This window comes from Engystomops pustulosus, chromosome 4 (assembly GCF_040894005.1).
Source record: "Engystomops pustulosus chromosome 4, aEngPut4.maternal, whole genome shotgun sequence".
NCBI lineage: Eukaryota > Metazoa > Chordata > Amphibia > Anura > Leptodactylidae > Engystomops > Engystomops pustulosus.
The window spans coordinates 128,544,833-128,568,630 of NC_092414.1; the positions used below are offsets into that span (position 1 = coordinate 128,544,833).

At 38.5% G+C, this 23,798-nt stretch overlaps 1 protein-coding gene across 1 annotated transcript in view; it reads left to right on the forward strand.

Moving 5' to 3' along the window:
- ITIH5 (inter-alpha-trypsin inhibitor heavy chain 5) overlaps positions 1 to 19,255 on the forward strand; it is a 70,575-nt gene extending 51,320 nt beyond the window's left edge. Inside the window, exons 8-14 of the mRNA XM_072147421.1 lie at positions 327 to 498; positions 3,428 to 3,737; positions 10,839 to 11,392; positions 13,188 to 13,241; positions 13,695 to 13,811; positions 14,542 to 14,919; positions 17,037 to 19,255. Of these exons, the coding sequence (XP_072003522.1) occupies positions 327 to 498; positions 3,428 to 3,737; positions 10,839 to 11,392; positions 13,188 to 13,241; positions 13,695 to 13,811; positions 14,542 to 14,919; positions 17,037 to 17,314 (1,863 nt within the window). The 3' untranslated portion in view covers positions 17,315 to 19,255. The remainder of the gene's footprint in view (positions 1 to 326; positions 499 to 3,427; positions 3,738 to 10,838; positions 11,393 to 13,187; positions 13,242 to 13,694; positions 13,812 to 14,541; positions 14,920 to 17,036) is intronic.
- The last annotated feature ends 4,543 nt before the right edge of the window (positions 19,256 to 23,798 follow it).

Sequence of the window (23,798 nt, forward strand, 5' to 3'; positions counted from 1 at the left end):
GTGTTACTGTCTGGGATAAAAACTTGTGGGTGCTGGGGCGTAACATGGCAAACTTTTAGAAAGCGACATAAAAATAATTATTTGTAAAATTATCTGGAACAAAAAGGGCAAACTTGAACGTGATTTGTGTGGGTGTATGGCAAAATGATGTAGTGTGACGTAGGGGTTTAGAAATGCCTGGCATGCTGTATGACTGCCTATTGTACCCGTCCTAACTGCTGGATTGTTCTACTAATACTGATGTAATATTTTTCTACATCAGTTGGCATCAGTTGCCTCACTCTTAGATATTAGTCCCTTGTTGAATTGAATCATTTTTCCCACAGACTAAAGAAGCTTTATTTACTATTCTTCGGGATCTGAGGCCTGATGATCACTTCAATATAATTGGATTTTCCAATAGGATCAAAGTTTGGCAGCCAAATGAACTTGTAAAAGTTACTTCGAATAATATCCGAGATGCAAAGAAATTCATTTTTGGCTTGTCACCTACAGGAGGTAAGCACTGCATATTACTCAATATCTATTTTTTGTCAGCAACTTTCAATTTGAAGTTAAAAGTCCAACTACAGCACAAACACAATACATCAAAGCTAAAGTTTATATTGATCTGTCAGAGGATCAATGTGACAATGCATTATGGATACAAACTCAAGACCCTCTGATACTGAATACATAGAAAAATGTCTGAAAACTCTCGCTCACCAATTTGTATGAAAAAATTAGCACATCCTTTGTCATTTTCTTAATCAAGAAATGAGAGATCTGACACAAAGGAGCCAAATGAATCTTTTTCGAGGACATTAAAAAGTCCATTAAAATCTATTGGTCTTTTATTTTTTCCATAGTTTTGATCCCCTGCTGAATCAGAATAACATGAAAATATGGTGCTAATGTCCACTTAGCCTACATAATTACTGTATTGCATTTTTGGTTCCTTGTAAGTAAAGCACAACCACCATTTGAGAGAGCTGGCCGGGAGAGAGCTTAAAGGGTTCATACTCCCTGCTCAGAGCTGTGTAGATGGAGAGGAAAAAGAATCCAATCTTCAGCCTGGTAGACAGATCTACCTTGACAACAAAGAAGTAACACTAAAGGGCTCTTTGCAGCCTGTTTCTTTACAAAATAAACAGAATATCCTAATTTTCATTCCTAACACTAATCTAAATGATCTCAAATGACAGTTACTCTTTAACCCCTTAAGGACGCAGGGTTTTTCCGCTCATTTCTCGCTCTCCAACTTCAAAAATCCATAACTTTTTCATTTTTACGTGTACAGACCTGTGTGAGGGCTTATTTTGTGCGTAACAAATTTTACTTTCCTGTAATGTTATTTATTTTAACATGCCGTGTACTGCGAAGCTGAAAAAAAAATTCCACGTTCTTGTGGGCTGTTTTTTCGACTTTGACTGTGCACTCAAAATAACACCTCAGCTTTATTCTTTGGTTCGGTGCAATCACAGTGATTTCAAATTTATATAGGTTTTATTGTGTTTTAATACATTTTCAAAAATTAAACGAATGTGTACAAAACAGAAAAAGATTTTTTTCCCATCTTCTGATGCTAATAACTTTTTCATACTTTGGTGCACGGAGCTGTGTGAGGTGTCATTTTTTGCAAAATGAGGCGACGTTTTCATTGATACCATTCTGAGGTCTGTGCGACATTTTGATAATTTTTTATTTAATTTTTTATGTGATGTAAAAAGGTGTAAAAGTCGCATTTCGGACATTTGGGCGCCATTTCCCGCCTCGGAGGTCACCGCCGTCCGTAACCGGTTTTATATTTTGATAGATCGGGCATTTTGGGACGCGGCGATACCTAATATGTTTGTGATTTTTACTGTTTATTATGTTTTATATCAGTTCTAGGGAAAGGGGGGGTGATTTGAATTTTTAATATTTTATAAATTTTTTTTATTTTTTAAACTTTTTTTTTCTTCTTTTTTTTCCACTATTTCTTAGACCATCTATGGTACATTAACCCTAGATGGTCAGATCACTCCTACCATATACTGCAATACTTCTGTATTGCAATATATGGCATTTTTGCAGGTCATTCATTACAATGAGCCACTGGCTCATTGTAACGAATCTGCAGAAGCCATGTAGCCTCGTGTCAAAAGAAGACCCGAGGCTACCATGGCAACCGATCGCCGCCCCCCCCCCATGACGTTCAAGGGCGCGGCGATCGTAATAAAGATGCAAGCACCGACCGCAAAATGCAAAAACCCCCACCTTTGTATGAAGAGGACTCAGCCCGTGAGCCCTCTTCATACACTTCTTATACCTCTGTGCCGTAGCTCTACGGCGCAGAGCGTTAAGGGGTTAAAGGAACCACTCTGTTATAGTTGTATTCACCTTAAACTCCTTTTCTATGCGCGGCATTCTATTACAGCACAGCGCTGGGTGTATGGAGAGGGATCATGGGGAGAGCCATTACCTTCCATACAGGCTAGGTGTTTGCTGCATATTGCAATAAACACTAACCATTAACATCCACTTTCAGGACTGCCACAGATCCCATGAAATAAAAGGGAGGCATTTGGAACTAATTTGGAAAGAAGCGTGAAAGGCTTGAATACAGAGCCCACAAGAAAATGGTGCAAATGCTTTTTTTCGCCAATTACGACATTTTGAATCTTTTACCACTTTGCAGTGCAGGGCATGGAATATTAAATAGAGTCACTGGAAAGTACAATTTATGACACAAAAAACAAGCCCTCATACAGCTCTGTACATTAAAAAAAAACATAGGGAGCAGAAAACGGAAACACAAAAATGAAAAAGCACCAAGCCCTTAAGGGATTAATACTGCAGGATGGCTTCCAGCAGGTGAATAAAGCTCCTATACTTTATTAGTAGGTAAAAAAGAACGTACCTTTATTTAAATAAAGGTAATTTATTTAACAAAAATTGTGCTGCAGCCCATGCAGTACATACTCTGTGCTGCCACAAGATTCGGCACGGGGGAGCAGCAGGGAGCAAGGAGGGAGATTGAGGGGCAGCACAGTGGTTAGAACTACAGCCTTGCAGGGCCTGCAAGGAGTTTCTATATTCTCTCCGTGATTGCGTGGGTTGTACTAGTAGGTTAATTAGATTGTGAGCCCCATTGGAAACAGAGACCGATTTGGCAAGCTCTATGTAGCGCTGCGTAATCTATGTGCGCTATATCAATAAAAAAAAGGAGAGCACATGTGCTTCGGGGGGGTTGAGGGTTGTAATGGTCAGAATCATTCATTTCAAAAAAATTTTAGATCTAGGTCATAAAACAAAAAATTAAATTAGAACTTTGCAGAATACCACTTACAGAGATAGCTGATATTGGAGAATATCAGACTTGCCTATAATATCCCATTCACTCAAATACTTTATGTTGTATTTTATCTGTGCAATATAGCTTATACTGAAACATTCTATATTTTAGGAACAAATATAAATGGTGGAATCCAGGTGGCTTCGGATCTCCTCAATCATTACCTTGCTAATAATGGCAAGCATGAGAAGAGTGTCTCTCTGATTATATTCTTGACTGATGGACGACCTACAGACGGGGAAATTGAATCTAGCCGCATCTTAGGAAACACTAAAAATGCCATTCAAGAAAAGTTCTGTTTATTCAGCATAGGAATTGGTAATGATGTGGATTTTCATCTGTTAGAGAAACTATCTCTAGAAAATTGTGGCATCATGCGTCGGATCAGTGAAGATGAGGATGCTGCACTTCAACTTAAAGGGTATGTTATTTAAAGATGATACTAACACAAATCAAAAATTGTAAATGTTATCATTGAAATGAAATGGATGAGCTTTACTATTCTAATATTTTAGCTCCAAAGTCTCTACATGGTAAGAGAATCAAAGAGGTTATCCACTGATGACAAACCATTTGTGCACACATTAAAGGGGTTATTCACTTTCAGCAAATCATTTATATAGTTTGTATAACAAAAAGTTTTCAGTATACTTTCTTTATAAATTCCTCACAGTTTTCTAAATCTTTCTATTTAAAAGGAAGCTTCATTGGTTACTTCCTGTGGGTAAAAATCTGTCCCTGGTTATGTGATTTCACACAGGTTCCCCCTAAATTTTATGGAGGGGAGAGGAGATAATGAGACTGCTCTTAAGCCCCAGAGCATGGTTAATCCTCCTTTACAGTATTCTTCTATTTACCCTGTACTTTCTGCTAAAATATTCAATGACTCCAAATATAAAAATCTACTTCAAAATGTTACTTAATGAAACAAATGAATACTGTATTCATCAGCGAACCCTCTGCACTGCCGGCTGTGAAAGTACTAGCAATTTTTAAGTAACATTTTTCCAGTTTTTTTCCCAGTGTTGAGGCATGTTCCAGTATCCACACTGACCCCAGTACATAACCTGGCTCTTCTTTAAGAAAATAGAATATCATTTATAAAAGCTATTAATCAGTACATAAACTTATAAGACCAGAGGGGACACATCTGCAGAGGAGCCTAATGTAACCACAGGAGTAGTCAATATGTTAATTGTAGTCTGTATCTAGCATCTGCTTATGTGTTTTTCACTGTGTGTGTATATATCATATGCTTACTGTGTTTTTCAATGTGTTATACGTAATATAGCTTCTTCAGAAGACCTACTCTCACCTAAAACAAAATGGCACTATTTTAAGGATTATTTACTGTGACCTCTCTAGTGCCTTCAATACCATTGATCCTGTTCTAATGAGCGATAAAATGACCAGCCTAAATATAAAGCCCAGAGTAGTTAACTAGGTACTTGATTACCTAACAGATAGGCAACAATTCGTCTAGGGCAAGATGTGGTCAAACATAGTGGCCAGCAAACAAGGGGCGTGCCTAGCAAACAAAGGGCGTGCCTAGGTTCCTTTCTATCACTGTTCCTCTTTACCCTTTATACATGTGACTTAACCCATTGCTGTCACCTTCAAAAGTCCTCTGATGACATGGAAATAGTCAGCTATATAAAAGACAGAGGTGATGACCACTATAGGGACATTATTAACTCCTTTGCGGGATGGAGTGAAGGTAAAAATCTTAAAATAAATATATCCTTTTTCACCATTGTTGGCAGAGGAGGAATCAAAAGGGAAGAAAGCAAGATATCCATGATTATTAACAAGGCCCAGAGCACAATTGGCACACCTCTGGGTCATTTGGGGGAAATTACTGAAATAACAGAAAATAGATAACATATATACTATTAAAGCCGATGAATAGAGTAGAATCAGCAATTGCTACTGACAGATGAACTGTCAGAAAGCAAGGTTCCAGAACTCCCTCATCCTTAAAGCATTTGAACTATATAACAAATCGATCAGTACCAACAGGTCCCAACTGTTCTGAATACCTTCATCCCCCAATCAAACTCCAAAAAGCCCAACCACCCCCTGCCTTTCCCCGCATTATATGTTCCTCTACTGTGTACTTTCATTTTGTTATTATTTGATAGTTTTTGCGTTCCAATGTTTAACATGTTTATCTTGCTCAGATAATCTGTGCAAAGCGATTTTCCCAGGGGAATAATGAAGTTGTACTGTATAAACACTTGTTCGGACGTTACAATTCCTCTAGTCCCATATACATACACATTAATGTCAAGTCGACCAGGAATGTCTTTTCAATGGAAAAAGGGGAAGAAGCTACTGCAGCCGGTTTTCTTAAAATGAACAAATTATTCTTTCTTTTAATACCTGCTATTTTGTAATTGCTTCCTGGTTTGTGTGGATTTACTATTTTAGCTTTAACCTCATTATGAAATTCAAGGGATGCCTAGGATGTATCTATGAATTCTTTGCCTTATCTTAAGCCTTTACAAATGAAAATGTATAGTCCAAAGCAGCTGACGATTACTCAAAGAAGCAACAATATCTTCTGAACCATAATGATTGCAGTGAAACCCCAAACCAGGAGGACAAGGACATTGAGATTTTAACCTTGATTCCCATTGAGCTCAATAACTATCTAACAACTTTCTTTAGCTAAAAATTGTTTCCCATATATCCCCACAAATCAACTTTACTATACTGCCTGGCATCTGAGGGGTGTGTGTCCTGCTTGGTTGGCCACTCCCATCTACTTCTGCCCATGTCCCATGCCTCTTCTCAGCATATGTCATGTGGCCAGAGTATTGTCATCTAAGGTCCTTTATCCCGTCACATTTGCAACATTTACCCCATATATGTATCTGATCGTATGAAATCACAGCATGCCTCCATGAACTTCTACTTTTCCCCATGTCTCCATGGAGGCATGCTCTGATTTTATGTGATCAGATACAAACATGGGGTAGACCTTACAAATGTTACAGGGTAAAGGACCTTAGATGACATCACCCAGGTCACATGAAGTGCCCAATCATGAAACAGAATATAGTAGAGAAAAAGATAGCAAGATATGCAAATCAGTCCGTATAAAGGAGGATCCACACCAAAAGCAGCAACAATGTCAATACAAATCAGTGTGGTGTGTATGAATGATCCTCAAAGAGATATAGGTTGATTCAAATAACAAATACAAAGTTTATTGAAGACACCATTAAAAACATTTAAAATTGCATGAAAGAATTCATGCGAACAAAGGGAATGGTTATGATGCAACCAAGAAACCCTCCACCCTCACCCCTGGATATAAGAATGCAGTTAAATCCTGTCACAAAAATTCATTTGTAGGTATTTATGGCTGGAAGAAAGCAGGTGGGCACATAAATCCTAACTATAGTAAAGGCACACATAGCCAATCAATACATAAACCGCCACATGCTAACGCCAGAGCCAGATATTACCAAAGTTGGGACTGCATTCGGGGGGCGTGGCTGCGAGCCCCACACGTATCGCCACTTTTACATGTTTTTAATGGTGTATTCAATAAACTTTGTATTTGTTATTTGAATCAACCTATATCTCTTTGAGGATCATTCATACACACCACACTGATTTGTATTGACAATCATGAAACAGCTCACTCTCTCAATGTTCCCCACAGCAGCATATCCTAGCAGTGAGAATAGTCAATCAGGACTAGGAGGCAGGGCAGTGCATATGCAGTACACTGCATATGTAGGACTCAATTCCTATCATTGGACTCACATCAGGTGAGTTTCATAAAAATTACAAACAATTGCAAACAGATTTTTACATTGCAACCATGAAAAGAAACTAACTAGTTAGGGATAAGTTAAATGCTTTATAATCATAGTTTTTTTTAATGAAGTCTTTAGGTAGGTTCTCTTTAATGTCACATTACAGAACTAAATGACTGTCCAAATTCTTAAAAAAATACAAATTAATGTGCTGCTGTGTTACAAATAACAGATAATATGGGCAACTTTGTGTTTAATTTGGTTTTGGTGAAAGGACTATTTCTTTTCACTTTCTATCTTGAATAGTCATCTAAAAGGCTACCTACCATCAATAAGCATGATAAACCAGGATTCCCAGCCACTGTGATCTCCTTTTATTTTCATGAATTCCAGCCTGCAAAGATTATTTCAAAAACAATTCCCGTTTTCTAAGAGGAACAGCATGAAACTGCTTTTGCGCATTTCCATGAGCCACTTAAATTAGATCTTATATGATTTATGTAATTGCTGAAGTTTCAGAAAGCTAAATTGAGTATTTCTGGAGGTCAGATTTTTTTTAAAGTTTCATCAGAAAAATCACAGGTCTAGTAAAACAAACATTTTCACTGTACTGGGGAGATAAAATAAACCAGTGTTTTTATGTGGTATGCATTTATATTCTGTATGGATACAGTCAGCCATTGAGACGTTTGCTGGAATTTTCTTGATGTGAGATAGGTGAAGGTGAAGAACCCCACAGCTACAGCTCTATGGGTCCATGGAAGGCATAGCAGAGCTAGTGTACCAGAGCAGAGCATCTGTGGAGACTGCATGAGCTCACATCTAATCTCCCTGTGTGTGTTTAAACAGCTCTGGCAGTGAGGATTAACCCCTTTACTTTCAAGCTTGATGTTGGAATATAGTGCTCATAGCATACTACAGCCAGGGAGAAAGAAGAAAGGGTTAACACTTACAGCTGTGCGAGGAAGAGAGGAAACAGGTCTTCATTCCTGTAGACAGGTTTGCTGTAGCATTGCAGAAGTAACATTGTAACTACGGGGTACTTAGCAGTCTGTTTCTGAGCGGAATTTCGGAAAGAAGTATATGAGAAAAATGTACACAACATTCCCCTTCCCACACACAATATAAAAAATCAGCTGAAATGAAGCTTACTCTTGAACATATTAACTACGATCATTTCCATATATAACACACACTGGAGTGTGTCCCTGTTCCTTCAGGTTTATCTTGCCTATGTTTTATATTTTATTGGTATTTACTACATGGTCAAATAGCGTATATACTTGAGTATAAGCCGACCTGAGTATAAGCTGAGACCCCTAATTTTACCACCTATTGACTCGAGTATAAGTCGAGGGTGGGAAATGGATTGGTCACAGACCCCCCCCCCAGTATATAGCCAGCCAGCCCCCTATAGTATACAGCCTGCCCCCAGTAGTATACAGCCAACCCAGCCTGCCCCCAGTAGTATACAGCCACCCCAGCCTGCCCCCAGTAGAATACAGCACTGCCCAGCTTGCCCCCAGTAGTATACAGCACTGCCCAGCTTGCCCCCAGTAGTATACAGCAGTGCCCAGCTTGCCCCCAGTAGTATACAGCACTGCCCAGCTTGCCCCCAGTAGTATACAGCACTGCCCAGCATGCCCCCAGTAGTATACAGCACTGCCCAGCTTGCCCCCAGTAGTATACAGCACTGCCCAGCTTGCCCCCAGTAGTATACAGCACTGCCCAGCATGCCCCCAGTAGTATACAGCACTGCCCAGCTTGCCCCCAGTAGTATACAGCAGTGCCCAGCTTGCCCCCAGTAGTATACAGCAGTGCCCAGCTTGCCCCCAGTAGTATACAGCCAGCCCAGCCTGCCCCCAGTAGTATACAGCACTGCCCAGCTTGCCCCCAGTAGTATACAGCACTGCCCAGCCTGCCCCCAGTAGTATACAGCACTGCCCAGCTTTCCCCCAGTAGTATACAGCACTGCCCAGCTTGCCCCCAGTAGTATACAGCACTGCCTAGCTTGCCCCCAGTACATCGTGCTGGGCGCCGCCATTGCTGTCTCCCAGGCGGCGCCTAGTATGACGTCATCAGCGGCGCCCAGGAGACAGCAATGGCGGCGCCCAGCGCGATGTACAGAGGGCAGAAGAGGCGCCGGGAAGCCAAAAGAGGACATCGGGGGAGCAGCGCTTCAGAAGAGGACATCAGGGGAGCAGCGCTGCAGAAGAGGACATCGGGGGAGCCAGAAGAGGACATCGGGGGAGCAGCGCTGCAGATCGGGGCACCGGAGGGTGAGTATATAAGTTTATTATTTTTTAAGTATTTTTTAACTCGTTGTGACTCGTGTATAAGCTGATGGGACGTTTTTCAGCACATTTTTTGTGCTGAAAAACTCGGCTTATACACGAGTATATATGTAGTTCTAAGATTTTAATTTGTTTACCTGGACAAACTGGGAGTACCCCCATTTTTTAATTGTTTCTTGCTTATACACCACATCCAGAACACAGAAATGTTACATGTGACAAAGCAAGCATCATATCAGATTAACAGTAAAGGCTTTCTTTGCAGGTTGCCTATGTGATGTGTACTCTTAAAGGTGTTAGGGCCAGTACTCTAGTCTATGAGCAGTTTTCTGAGTAGATTACTTGGGTATGGGGCCTACACCAAGTCCATGCATTTAGGATGTGTTAGTTACAAAGCCCACAGGAGTCTGGCTCCTACACTTACACATTCATTAGTTGAAAGAGAAGGGGTAAAGTTGTTTATGGAAGGTATGTGCAACACTCCTGCCGGTGCATAGGCAGGTTGGTAGTTGTAAATAGCACCCTCTCCAGGTCAGGAGCTGATAGGAAAACTGATCACCTCTCTAGGTAGGTTCTAGAACCTGGAGTAGTGTGTTATTGAAGCTGTAGCTACTGCCTGACGAGGCAACAGTTAATTGTGTAATGTAATTATCCAATGATATTCTTGTAACACAAGCTGGAAGCAGATTGGAGGAGGGCTGCCACCTGACCAGGGAGTATATAAAGCCCTGCTGGGTGAGAGCACATGGTTTTGGATTTCAGTCAGTAGATAGAGAAGTAGGTCCAGTGTGCAGCTCCCTGCAGAGCTGCCCTCCAGACCCACTACCAGGCGCATGATACCTGAGGGCAAGTCAGGAGACTTAAGCCCCAGAACTGAAGTCTCCATCTGGACTCAGCTCCATCCCTACCAGCCCAGCCTTCAGTTTCTATCAGGCTGAAAATAACCTTTACGTGGACCAGCTCTCCCACCAGCTTACCTGTCTTGCTGATTCTAGTGGTTTCTACTTTGGCCGTTGTCTGTTGTTGAATAAAGAACTAAGTTGGTTAGCACAATGTTAAGGCTACTTACCATCACAGGCTTCCCCATCCATCACCCAAGGGATTCATCCTACAGACACCTCAGGGGTTGCCCCAGGGAGAAACCCTTGCATCAGCCTTTGCCTTCATATTTCTTGCACACACCACCTGCTGGAGAACTGCCAGGCTGTAGGTCAGCCCTCCTGTCCCCAGGCCACCAAAAAAGCCTAGGTTACTGGCCTCCAAAAGCAGTATGCTAGTGACATTGTGTTACTGAGCAGATTTTCCTGGTGTAGTTCAGGTCAGTTTTATTTGGCTGTTTGGAAAAAAATAATAACTTTACTTTTGACTTCAAACAAAATAAAAATGATGCAATCTGTTTATTGGACTTAAAAAAACACAAAAAGGTGATTAATGAGCATTTGCATATTTGGATTCCAGGTTTTATGATGAAATTGGCACCCCTCTGTTGTCGGACATACGCATCAGCTACCCAGAAAACAGTGTTGAGTACATCACACAGAACATGTTCTACAACTACTTTAATGGGTCAGAAATTGTGGTGGCTGGAAAACTTGTGAACCAGTCCAGTGATATCCTTCATGTTGAAATCAAAGCAAGCAACAGCAATAAATATGTTATCCTAGAAGCTGATATTAAGATCGACGGTGCCGGCCAAAATGAGATTACTGGATCTGAAATCTTTGAAGACAGCAAGGAATACAGGAACCACATAGAACGCTTGTGGGGTTACCTGACATTCAAGGAACTTCTGACAGGTTGGCATAAAAGCGACAGTGATGTTCAGAAAGAAGCAATAACAAGAAAAGCCAGCAAACTAGCAGTGAAGTATAACTTTGTGACTCCATTCACACTGCTAGAGGTCAAAGACCATGGATTCCAGGCAGATTTCCCCAAGGAGGAGTCTACCAGCCTTTATACAGAGGGCATTGGTCAGAAACTACTCACATTGCAAGGAAAAAGGGTCACTCAAGGTAATGAATGATAGTGCTACGCTGTTAAAAGGAATCAATAATCCAAAAATATATTATTTAAATATATAACGTAAATATAATGCAATATAATGTCATATAAATATATTTTTCAAAAGACTGAAATATTCTAGTTATAGATAGATCTCATAGATGGATAGATCACATAAGACTGATAGATATTTCAAAAGACTGAAATATTCTAGTTATAGATAGATCTCATAGATGGATAGATCTCATACAAGCTAGTTATAACTATATTCCAGCTTTGCTGTGAAGACTGGGACAAATTAGCAGAGTGATCACATTAATATGACACAATATCAAAAATATTACCTACTATGATACTATGAACGCTCTTTACAGTACTATTATACTGCTAAAAACTAGCTAGAGGGATAGTCCATTTGAAAAAAAGAGTTGCTGATCCCTCGCTGATATGTCTGGTTCACTGTTGGCTACTTTATTTTAAAGAAAATATACCTTCAAAATCCATCATGATAAACCACACATGCCAGCTGCGGGGGTATGGAGAGGGCTCACGTGCTAAGCCCTCTCCATACAAGATGGGAGTTTGCTGCATACTGCAGCAAACACCCACTGGTAACACCCGCAGTCAGTGCTTGCACCTATCGTGCGTGTTAACCCTGTAAATGCCTCCATCAAAGCTACCAGAAGCATTTAAATCCTGGCGGCGGGTAGGCGCCGCCATCTTGGATCCAATTGCCGTCTCGTGACGTCATCGGGGTGGCGGTTGGTTGCCATGCCATGTCTGGTTTCTATAACTTTCTTACAAAGAACCAGTGGCTCATTGTAATGAATACTGTGAAAAAATGCCATATACTGCAATACAGTAGTAGTAGAAATAGGAAGAAATAAATGAAAACAGTTTTACAATTTAAAAAACCTTAAAAATCAATTCACCCACCCCTCTTTCCCTAGAAGTGATATAAATAAAAATAAACATAAATATGTTAGGAATGTCCGATCTATCAAAATCTAATAAAGGTTATTCCTGGCGTTTAACCCCGTAACAGAAAATAGCGGCCAAAGGTCGAAAATAACATTTTTTTTTGTGTACAGGAGGTTTCAATTTTTGTGAATGTATGAAAACATTTTAAAACCTATACAAATTTGGTATCCCAGTGATCATACCAACCCAAATAATGAAATAGACATTTTATTTGGGGCACACAGTAAAAGCCGTAAAAATCTAAGCCCACAAGAATACGGTGCAAAAACTTTTTTTCACCATTTTCACTGCATTTGGAATTATTTTACCGCTTCCCAATACATGGCATGGAATATTAAATACCGTCACTATGAAGTGCAATTTTTAACGCAGAAAACAAGCTCTTTACATGGAAAAATTTAAAAAAAGTTATGGATTTTTGAAGGTGGGGAGTGAAAAATGAAACGCAAAAAAGAAAAAGGGCCTCGGCGGGAAGGGTTTGAATATAGATTCATTTTTAATGTCCTAAAATAGAATACATGTGAAATTTCATAAATCAGTGAAAAAACATTATGATTTAACAAAGCTAAGAGCTAAGGAACATCAGGCAATTTCCAGATTTATATCCTGTTTTAAGACTGTAAATGGCAGGTTTACTAAAAATAGAGTTAAGGTGCAGGTCAGCTCTCCTAACAATAGGCGTTCAAAGTGTATATTTTACAGTAGCTCTGTGTAAATATTTTTCAAAGGAAATGTGTTATCAAAAGGAAACATAGCAATATCTGATGTTATGCCAGGGAAATTCAGAGTAATACATAAGGTATGATTTTATTTTTGTGTTTATAGGGAGTCCATCTGAGTTAATAAGCAAGAACAAACAATCCATCTCCACAACATCAGGTAATTTCATGGGAATATTCTGTGTTAATATCAGATCCATAAAACAATTGTGTTAGCCTTCGATCTGCCACCACAAATTTCCAAAATCCTTAAAAATAAAAAAGATAGATTAAATAAGTTGTTATCTTTTTCACAAATAGAAATACAACTATGATAATAATAATTACTGAACTTATTTTTCTGGACTTCAACCAGTTGACAAGATATCCAGAAAAGATAATATTAAAGTCCAATGAACATACAATGAAATTATTTCCTACAAATCAATTCCTGCACATCAAGAGGCAGTACAAATTGTTGACTTAAAGCATTCAAAAGAACAAACTCGACATGCTTGTATCTGCAAAAACTAGACCTTGGGAAACATCAGCATTTTCACTAAAATTTTCTTGTTTAGCCTGGTTTAAAATCAATTCAAATTGTAACCTTAAGTTTATTTTTACATCCTATCAGCTGATGGAGATCCCCATTTTGTTGTTGACTTCCCATTAAGTAAGTTGACTGTGTGCTTTAACATTGACGGTGAACCTGGTCATATACTGAGGCTCGTGTCAGACCACAAAAACTCTGGTAAGTTCCTGATAAAATTGGGTTGAACTGAAATGGCTTATTTCTGTTGTGCTCAGTAACACTATTTGGAGCAAAAGCATTCGATGTTATGAAATGGCTCCAAAAAGTTCAATTTGGGGTGTTCCAGTTCATGGACTGATTACATGACTTTCATTTAAAATAAGTATTAAAAAACATATATTAAAAATCATAAATATTGTTAAAATGATACATGTTTCGAGACCGGAACAGGGCTTGTCCTCAGTCAAGAATTTTGTCCAAGTTTTTTTGGTGCAAATTAAACCAACTCTTGGGGGGCCCAGAGCGTCTTATCCTGCACCAGATTTATCATCCAGCACAGATGCTTATGTGAATCTTGTGCAGTATAAGACTGTCTAGTATAACTGTGCACCGCCTTACCTTGTCTTACCAAAACATTTGCTAAATCTGCCCTTTTGTCTGCAAAAATCTTGTAGTCTTTTTCTGTGCTGCTGTGAGATTGGGAAGGAGAGGAATAGGAAAGAATGCAGAAAGTGCAAACTACAGAAGCTCAGTTCCTAATTAATTTAACGCATATGCACCCTGTTGGAAGCTACCCATTAGCAGCAAGGGTGAATACAGTTATAAACCATTGGTAGATGCCATTGGTTGTCAATATTCTTTTCCTCATTATTGTAGACATATAATTAAACCATTTTCAGTGCAATTTTGGAAAAATCTAAGCAAATCAAATTATTTTCATTTATCTAAGGTGTAACAGTAAATGGAGAGTTGATTGGAGCTCCAGCCCCACCCAATGGTCATAAGAAACAAAGGACCTACTTTAGCAGAATTACCATCATCATTAATAAGCCAAGACGGATTTATATAGAAGTTACTCCTGCCAAAGTGATCTTGGATGGCAGAGATCGTCTCATTCTCACATGTGATAAGAGTGCAACAGTGAAGAATGATGACCTTATGGTTTCCATTTCTGCTCAATCAAATGTCACCATAACCATCCAAGGCACCATCAGCTTTGTCATTCTAGTTCACCGCTACAAAAATCCAGCTCCTTTCCAGAGAAATCACTTGGGATTTTACATTTCTAATAGCAAAGGATTGTCTAATAATTCTCATGGACTTTTGGGTAAGTTTTAATGAACTGTTCATTATTATTCTGTGATACATGCACGGTATATGGGTATATCAAATGTAACTACAAGCAAAATCAAAGCTGGCAAACTGTATTAAAAGGGGTTGTCCACTCTCGGCAAATAATTGATATTGTTTAAGAAAAAGTTATACAATTTGCCAATACACTTTCTGTATCAATTGCTCACTGTTTTCTAGATCTCTGCTTGCTGTAGGAAGCTTCTATGTTTACTGAATAGAAATCTGTCCATGATGATGTGATAGACACGCAGGTGCATGAGCCGTTATTTTGACAGAGAGTAGTAGGAGTTGTGTGATAATAACAGCTCCTGCACCTGCACCTCCATCACATCACATGGACCACTCTGCCCCCCACCACACACACACACACACACACACACACATTGGAAATAGAATCCACAATGTGGCCCTTCTTCATTTATTTTAAAATTGATATCCAGATTCTCTGACATGTTTAACTATATATAGATATACCACCCCAAAATTTAATGAAATCATGCCCCCATTCACTTAAATTACATACAGTACCCCACATAAACCCCACTCCCTAAGTAAGCTTCCTCCCATATTGCACTAAATGCTTTACTCCCTTACCCTATATACAACCCACCTTAATTATATAATATGTAGTTAAGTGATGGTTAAAAGCCAACCCCCAGGTTGTATAATGTCCAGCTCACATCCCATATTATATAATATACAGCCCCCTTATATAATGTGCAGCCCCCGTTATATAATATACAGCCCCATTTACTACATAACCCCTTCCTGCCGCAGCCCTTTTTCGTTTTTGCGTTTTCATTTTTCACTCCACACCTTCAAAAATCGATAACTTTTTTATTTGTCCATGTACAGAGCTCTGTGGTGGCTTGTTTTCTGCATAACAAATTGCACTTCAAAATGATGGTATTTAAAATTCCAAGCCATGTACTGGGAAGCAGGAAAAAATTACCAATTGCAGTGAAATTGGTGAAAAAAACCCATTTTCCCGGTTTCTTGTGGGCTTGGATTTTACGGCTTTCACTGTACACCCCAAATGACATGTCTACTTTATTTTTTGGGTCGATATGATTACGGTCATACCAAATTTGTATAGGTTTTATAATGTTTTCATACATTTACAAAAATGGAAACCTGTACAAAAAAATTTCTCTGTATTTTGCCCTTTTGCCATAATAACTTTTTCATACTTTGGCGTACAGAGATGTGTGTGGTGTCATTTTTTGCGACATTTGGTGATGTTTTCGATGCTACCATTTTTAAGACTGTAGGACATTTTGATCACTTTTTATAGAACTTTTTTATATTATTCAAAAGGACAAAAAAGTGCCATTTTAGACTGAGCGCTATTTTCTGTTACGGGGATAAACGCAGTGAAAAACAGTTATTATATTTTGATAGATCGGACATTTTTGGACAAGGCGATACCTAATGTGTTTGATTTTTACTGTTTAAATTTATATCAGTTCTAGGGAAAGGGGGATGATTTTAATTTGTTTTTTTTTTATTATAACTTTTTTTATTTTTTTTCAGACCCCCCTAGGGTACTTTAACCCTAGGTTGTCTTATCAATCCTACCATATACTGCCATACTACAGTATGGCGGTATATGGGGATTTTCCTCCTCATTCATTACAATGTGCTAATCGCACATAGTAATGAATGGGTTAAAATGAGAAGACCCGGAAGACCATGGCGACCAATCGCGGCCCCCGCTGATGTCACAGGGAGCGACGATCTTTGCCATCATGGCAAATGCGACCCTGGTTAAGGGATGTTAGTGAAGGGATGTAATATATCTGGGAGAATTTGGACCAAACTAATGATATATTTAATACCAAAAATCATTCTTTATAACTACCCTGCAGTTAAATAGTTATTTAATCATCTCATATTTATTTTATAGAAATTACAGAAAATATGCTTAAAAATTATATAATTTTTCAATATTATACTAAACACTGTAAAACAAACTAATACCGTTAATCTTTAGGATAGCAGCAATTATTTGCGCAGAAGCATATAGTTAAAGATATAACCAAAATGCATATTATATAAACATTGACTGGTAGTATTTCACTTCTTTCACAGGTCAGTTCTTATATAATGAAGTTAAGGTCTCCAATGTAACAATGCGCACCACAGGACAAACTAAAAGACAATTTTCAAATGTTGTCAACATGCTGAAGGTGAGAAATCGCTCCGTCCCCGTGATTAGAAAGCAGAGGAAGTTATACAATGGCCTTCATCAAGTTGACTGCTGGTTTGCAAAAAATAATGCTGAAAAATTGATTGATGGGGTGTATGAAGATTATCTGGTGTCTCATCTTTTTGACTGTGGCAATGACTTAATAACAAATGAAATTTAAAGAAGAAATCATATGCGCAACATCTGCTATATTCCACTTTCTGTTGTGAGAAGAGGATGCCACAAAAATAGAGTACATATGGTTACATAGTGGGTATATATAGAATTTATAGGTTACAGAAAATACTGTGACCTGCTTACACAATGTGTTCTTTGAGAACAGATAAAAATGGACCTAAGCATAAAGTTTTCTATGTAGTCAGCACAATGCTCAAGCTCATCACTACATAAAAGTGTTCAAGGCAAAAATCCTTTTAATATGTAATCATAGTCGTATGATTTACTATAACTTTGGTAGTAATTTACAACATGGTTTTTATTAGTCACTTTGTTTTATTTATTACTACTGGATTCCCATTTACTTTGTGGAATAGATTGGTTAGGTCAAATAATGAGTAAACAGCTTACCTCGTAACATACATAACATAGACACTATTAGTACAAGACAATAGATCAAATCCCTACATCAAAAGCACAACATGCCGAAATTATTTGAAGGTTGTAGCCACTTAGTAATTCCACTGCAAGCAGGTCCGTCCGGGCGTAGATTTCGGCTGTGTCCTTCCTGTGCCCTGACATGCCCCATGAGGCGAGTGAAAAGGGGAAAACTGGCCTACAAGGCATGATACATGCCCCCCAAAATCTTTGGGGCCAATATGCATTGACATTGAGAATAGTTTACAGTATGATTAAATGCAAACATTCAGGAATATTTGGACAGTGATCAGGATTTACATACAGTGGAATGAAATCCCAATTGTGTTTTTGGGAGAATTAAGACTGTTCAGAATTTTATTATATGAATTTGAATATGAAAATTCAAAACTTGATGTGCATGTACATGAGAAAATGAAAGGTAACATATGATAAGTAGTGATGAGATGAAGAGAGGACATAAACCCAAACTCAAACTTCAGTCACACTGGGGAATATAAATACAGAAACATTCACACTGCCTAAATGCCAGCACGTGCACATCGCTATTTTCCTGGAGGTCGCCGCTGCCAAATAAAGTCCATTTAAATGTGCCCAGCAGCTTTGCATCAGCATTTAAAGACAAGATTCGGGTCTGCTCATCACTAATGATAAGCACAGGATTCATATACAATATTTTATCAAAGTTGTTTCAATAGGCATCAAGTACACACTAAATCCAAAGTGCAAAGAACTCTAAATTTTTTATTTGTTTTTAATTGGCCAAAATGATGCCTTCTAGATAAATGTTAGAGTTAGCTATATAGTTTCTTTTCTTTTTGAGAAGTATAATTTGTCATTTATCCATATAAATCTCCTGGATTGACAGCCTTTTGACAGGGTTCAAGGTTAGTCATTGAGTGGAACTACCCATAGGACTTTTAAACCCAAAATACTACCCTATAAACTACTATCTGCAGATTTTACTGCATTGTTATTGCAACAGGTCTTCTTTAAACAATGACAACAGAATGTTATGTCCAACCTATATGACAGATTTGTTCAGGAAGGAAAGGGATGAAGGATACACATCACCTAGAAGAGGGATGGGCTAGGGGATATTTAGGGTATTTATGTCTGGACCCTCTTAGAAATTTGTACGCCAACAGCTGGTATTTTAAAAAGGCAAGAATGCTGAGAACCCTGTGAAGACAGGTTCTGGAAAGGCACTGTAACAGGTACAAAACCTGGTGTATGTACTACTTACGGATTTATCTATAAAGATTGGTAAATCTGCTGGAAAAATTGCTTTTAAAATGAAAAAGTATTACGATGTTTTCAAGTATATTGTAACTATTTTGAAATAAATAATTTCAATTTACACTTTTAGTAAATTTATGTGATATAGATCAGCAAATATTCAGAACGGAACATATATTTATATGCACTGAAATGTACAATACGTTTGCCTTTTTGGTATATCCAGAATAGAATGTAACTTTTTGTTAATAAACAGATCTACATGTCACTTTTGTATTATTTCTGTAGTGCAATGGCTAAGAAACTAAACCACATTACTATTTACATGGTCTTCTAAACACATTACATAATTAAATGCAGTCACATGAACATGGCAGTCTAAAAAAAATCAACAAAATCATCAGTGGAGATGTATCAGTGCTTGCACAACAGTTTTCTGGTTTACAAGCCCTGAAATAATTGCAATGGCTTGGAAACCGCTATATATACAGACTGTATAAGCTGTGGTTTGTTTGGAGACATGACCTGCATGCAACAAAGAGTGTAGTAGAGCATTGCATTTTCGATTGATCTCATACTGCCTGCATCTCACTTGGAGCTTAAAGGACACCTGTCATCAGGTCTGTGTCACTAGTCCTGTCACCTCTACCTGTTGGAGCAGCTCACAAGGATCCCATCCCAGCCTTTATCTAGTCATTTCATACATTATTCATTGTAAAATCATCTATTCTTTATCATGTAAATGAGGCTGGTCACATGGTCAGAGGCAGTGATGTCACCCCTGTTACCCCTCCCCTCTCCTCCCCCTGCTCATGTCTGTGTGTAATGTATAGTAAAGCATGGCTAGTGTGTGTGCTGCATCTGCTGACATGCTGCATCCTCCTAATATACAAGTGAGAAACACAGACATCAGCTACACATGAATCTGACATGTTCTCCTATAACATGGCTGCAGCCTGGAGCTGCTGTATCTCTCCTAAACACACACACATGCACGCACAGGCTGCAGGGGGCGTGGCCACCAGCACCAGGAATCACATCATTATACAGCCTCACATCATTGTACAGGCTGTCAGTCAAGCACTGGGGTGTGGCTGTGCCTCCCACTCATGAATAAGGTGGACAGCTTGAATATGCTAATGCTTCATTGGACATTTCACAGGTCATTTGCATACAGCTTTAGGACCTCATTGCTTAGGTTTACAGGCATGTAGAGGGACAATGAAGGGATAGAGACAATGCTCTCTAATGGCAGTTTATGAAAATATATTTAGTTTAGGGGGGTTATTTTGCATGACGGGTTCTCTTTAAGAACAACTATCTGTGGAAACATGTGCTGGCTAGATCCCACAGACCAAGCACAGTGCAGTGGACAGTGGTCCTTGCATCATAATTATCTTTGATGAAAGGACTGCCTTTTACTGTACTTTGCTTGATCCTTGGGATGTGACCAGAGCATGTGTCGGTTTCCATAGCCCAAACATGTTCATGCGCAAGTAGCCTAATACAGTTTTATGCATGAGAACTTGAATATGAAAGAAAAGTGGTTGTTTTCAAGCCTAGTTCTTATAATAAAACTTAGATGCCAGACCACCAGGGCAAGAGATGCAGGGACAAAACATTTACCGATCCAATAGAAGACTTGGTAAATGTTTAAGATAGTCAATGTTGAAATCACCCTACTCTACTTTAATTTTGTTTCAATACAGTGACAAGAAGTGACAAGTAGTAATTTTGCCTTGCTTAGCACATAATATATTATACTCATCACCTCTTGTACTGTTTATCTAGATTACTTGTAGAAATAACATTGTAGGGCTGGGACCTGGTATGTCAGAACATGGAGCTGACCTCATTAAGATTACATCATCATTCCACAGAGCTGTGTTCATTGCACAAAGGGCATATCTCCTCACACTGTATTCATTGCTCATCACACTTGTTTGTCAAGTAGTAACAGATATTCATATGATTCTAATTTCAATTTGAGTAGGTTCCTGAAGGGATCAAACTGAACATTAATAAGATGTATTATAGATAATATATATGTACGGTATATTATTTGTGTTTAGCTTGCTTTTAAAAACATAAATTGAATAAATAGAACTACTGAATGTCCAGGGCATATTTTGCAGTTCTGTTCTGCTCTTCTTTAAATGATGATATCTTTGGGACAGCCTTGCATATCTTTCTAACTTTAACAACCTGGTCCTTTTCTGTGTTTGAGTTTCTGTTCCTCACTTCCACATTCCAGGTTTACAAACCTGTATGAATGCTTGTTATCTGCGGACAAATTGTACTTCCAAGTGTCAATATTTAATATACCACACTATGAACACGACAAAAAAAATGCAACAGAGTCATTTTATTAGGGGCTTCACATTTATGAAACATTCCCTATGTTCTTTGGGTCAGTGCAATTGAGTAGATGCCAAATTTAGATATTTTAGTTATATTTCAATACCTTAAAAAAATTCAAACCTTTCAAGAAAAATGCTGGATTGCTACGGTTTGACACAAATAACTTTTTCATACTAAGGTGTAAAGAGCTGTGTAAGGAGTCTTCTTTGTAGGACAATCTCCAGTAATGTAATTGATACCATTTTGTGATTGTCACTTTTAATTATATTTTAATGTTGGGTGGAATGGCAAAAAAGAGTTTTTTTTCAATTACAAGGAATATTAATTTTTATATTTTGATAGAGCAGACATTTGGAATGCAAGGAAACCCAATATGCTGATGATTGTGCAGTATAAAAGGATATTTACTAGATCGGTAAACGATTACAGATACATCTAGGACAAGGGTCTCAGCTAGAGAAGAGTGAAGAGAAGAGTGTGACAAATCACAGCTATGGCTAGTAGTAAGGGGCATAAATCTGCTTGGCCGCTAATCAGGATACATGTCCAGGTTGCACAGGACATACCCCAACCACGATGACGAGGGAGTTGTTTGCGCCAATTGAAGCCAAGATGGCAGAAGACACATACTGCAGGATTTAGGTTGTTTACATACATGAAATTTTCTGTGTATAATATTTTATACACATATACACACGTATATATGAATATATATTTTCATGAAAGGTTTAAGCCAGTAATGCAAAAACATTGTCAAAAGCACTCAATCTGCTTCTCCTGTATAGAAGCGTATCTAATTTTTAATACATAAATCAAGGTAAACTGTGTAACTTCTAACAGCAGTTAGTTAGTAGTTACACTGCAGATCAGAGTCGGACTTTCACATTCAATTAAAAGAAAAACCCTTCAAATTCTAAATCTGGGTGAATTCTGCTGTATCTTTGCAAACCAGGTTTAGGTTGGAGCCTGACAAACATGAGGATCCTCTGGTGGGCCACTCTGACAGTGCTGCAGATGTAGCTGGATCATAGGATCCCGTAACTACTTAAAATCAAAATGATAGCAACTGAACTAACACAGGAATTTATAGGTTGGATGAGATTCTGAGAACCTTTAATGTGGTTCCAGATGCCTCATAACGAAAAAGAAAAATTGATGGTCCCACCCAAGTTCTGTAAAATGACATGTTGGCCAGGACATAAATTGCACGTGATCAATGAATATCTACTGTGTTCACATTATACAAGAAAAAAAAAAAGAAAATCCTTTTGTCTTACAAAAAAATGCCAGAAATGTATCAAACAAATATAAAATAATTTGCTACTTTTAATGTAACCAAAATGATCCCCAACATATCTAAAAAAAATTCCTGCAAAACATCATAGGCTGCATGCACAAAATAAACGCACAATTAAATATGTTTACCTATCTATAACAGTAACCTGGAATCCATCATCTAAATAATCTAATAACTAGAAGTTTTAAATAAGACGTCTGCTGCAAGTGTTTACCTAGATAATGGGCTAAAGTAAGATATGTCCCTATTTTGTGCCAAGTGCCTGGGGTGCACTGAACCAGGGAGAATGATCCAATCAATCTGTCTTTACCTCTTTTTTCCTTTCATTAAATTCTTCAAAGGTAAGGGTACATTCTAAATGTTACAGAGTAAAGGGTTTAACCATTTCAGTGTGGTTATGCAACTTCCCATAAATTGAAATACCGTATATACAGTACAGACCAAAGGTTTGGACACACCTTCTCATTCAAAGAGTTTTCACGACTATACAAATTATAGATTCAGTCTGAAGGCATCAAAGCTATGAATTAACACATGTGGAATTATATACTTAACAAAAAAAAGTGTGAAACAACTGAAAATATGTCTATATTCTAGGTTCTTCAAAGTAACCACCTACTTTGACATTCTCTTGATGAGCTTCAAGAGGTAGTCACCTGAAATGGTTTTCCAACAGCCTTGAAGGAGTTCCCAGAGATGCTTAGCACTTGTTGTCCCTTTTGCCTTTACTCTGAGGTCCACCTCACCCCAAACCATCTGTGGAGGTCAGGTCATCTGGCACAGCACCCCATCACTCTCCTTCTTGGTCAAATAGCCCTTACACAACCTGGAGGTGTGTATTCGAGGTGGCAGGCTATATACTGGGGTTATGGGCTGGCAGGCTATATACTGGGGGGCAGGGGGTTGGCCAGATATACTGGCTGGAGGCTGTAACGAATGCATTTCCCAACCTAGGCCTATACTCGAGTCATACGTATTTTGTGTAAAAATTAGGTACCTTGGCTTATACTTGGGTCGGCTTATACTCAAGTATATATGATATTGGTACTGTGCTGCAGCACTATAACGTCCAGCTTCTGGCACCGACTCGCAAGCGAAGCTGCTGAATGAAGCTGCAGTTGTCAGGTGTATATTACAGCTGACACCCTCATCT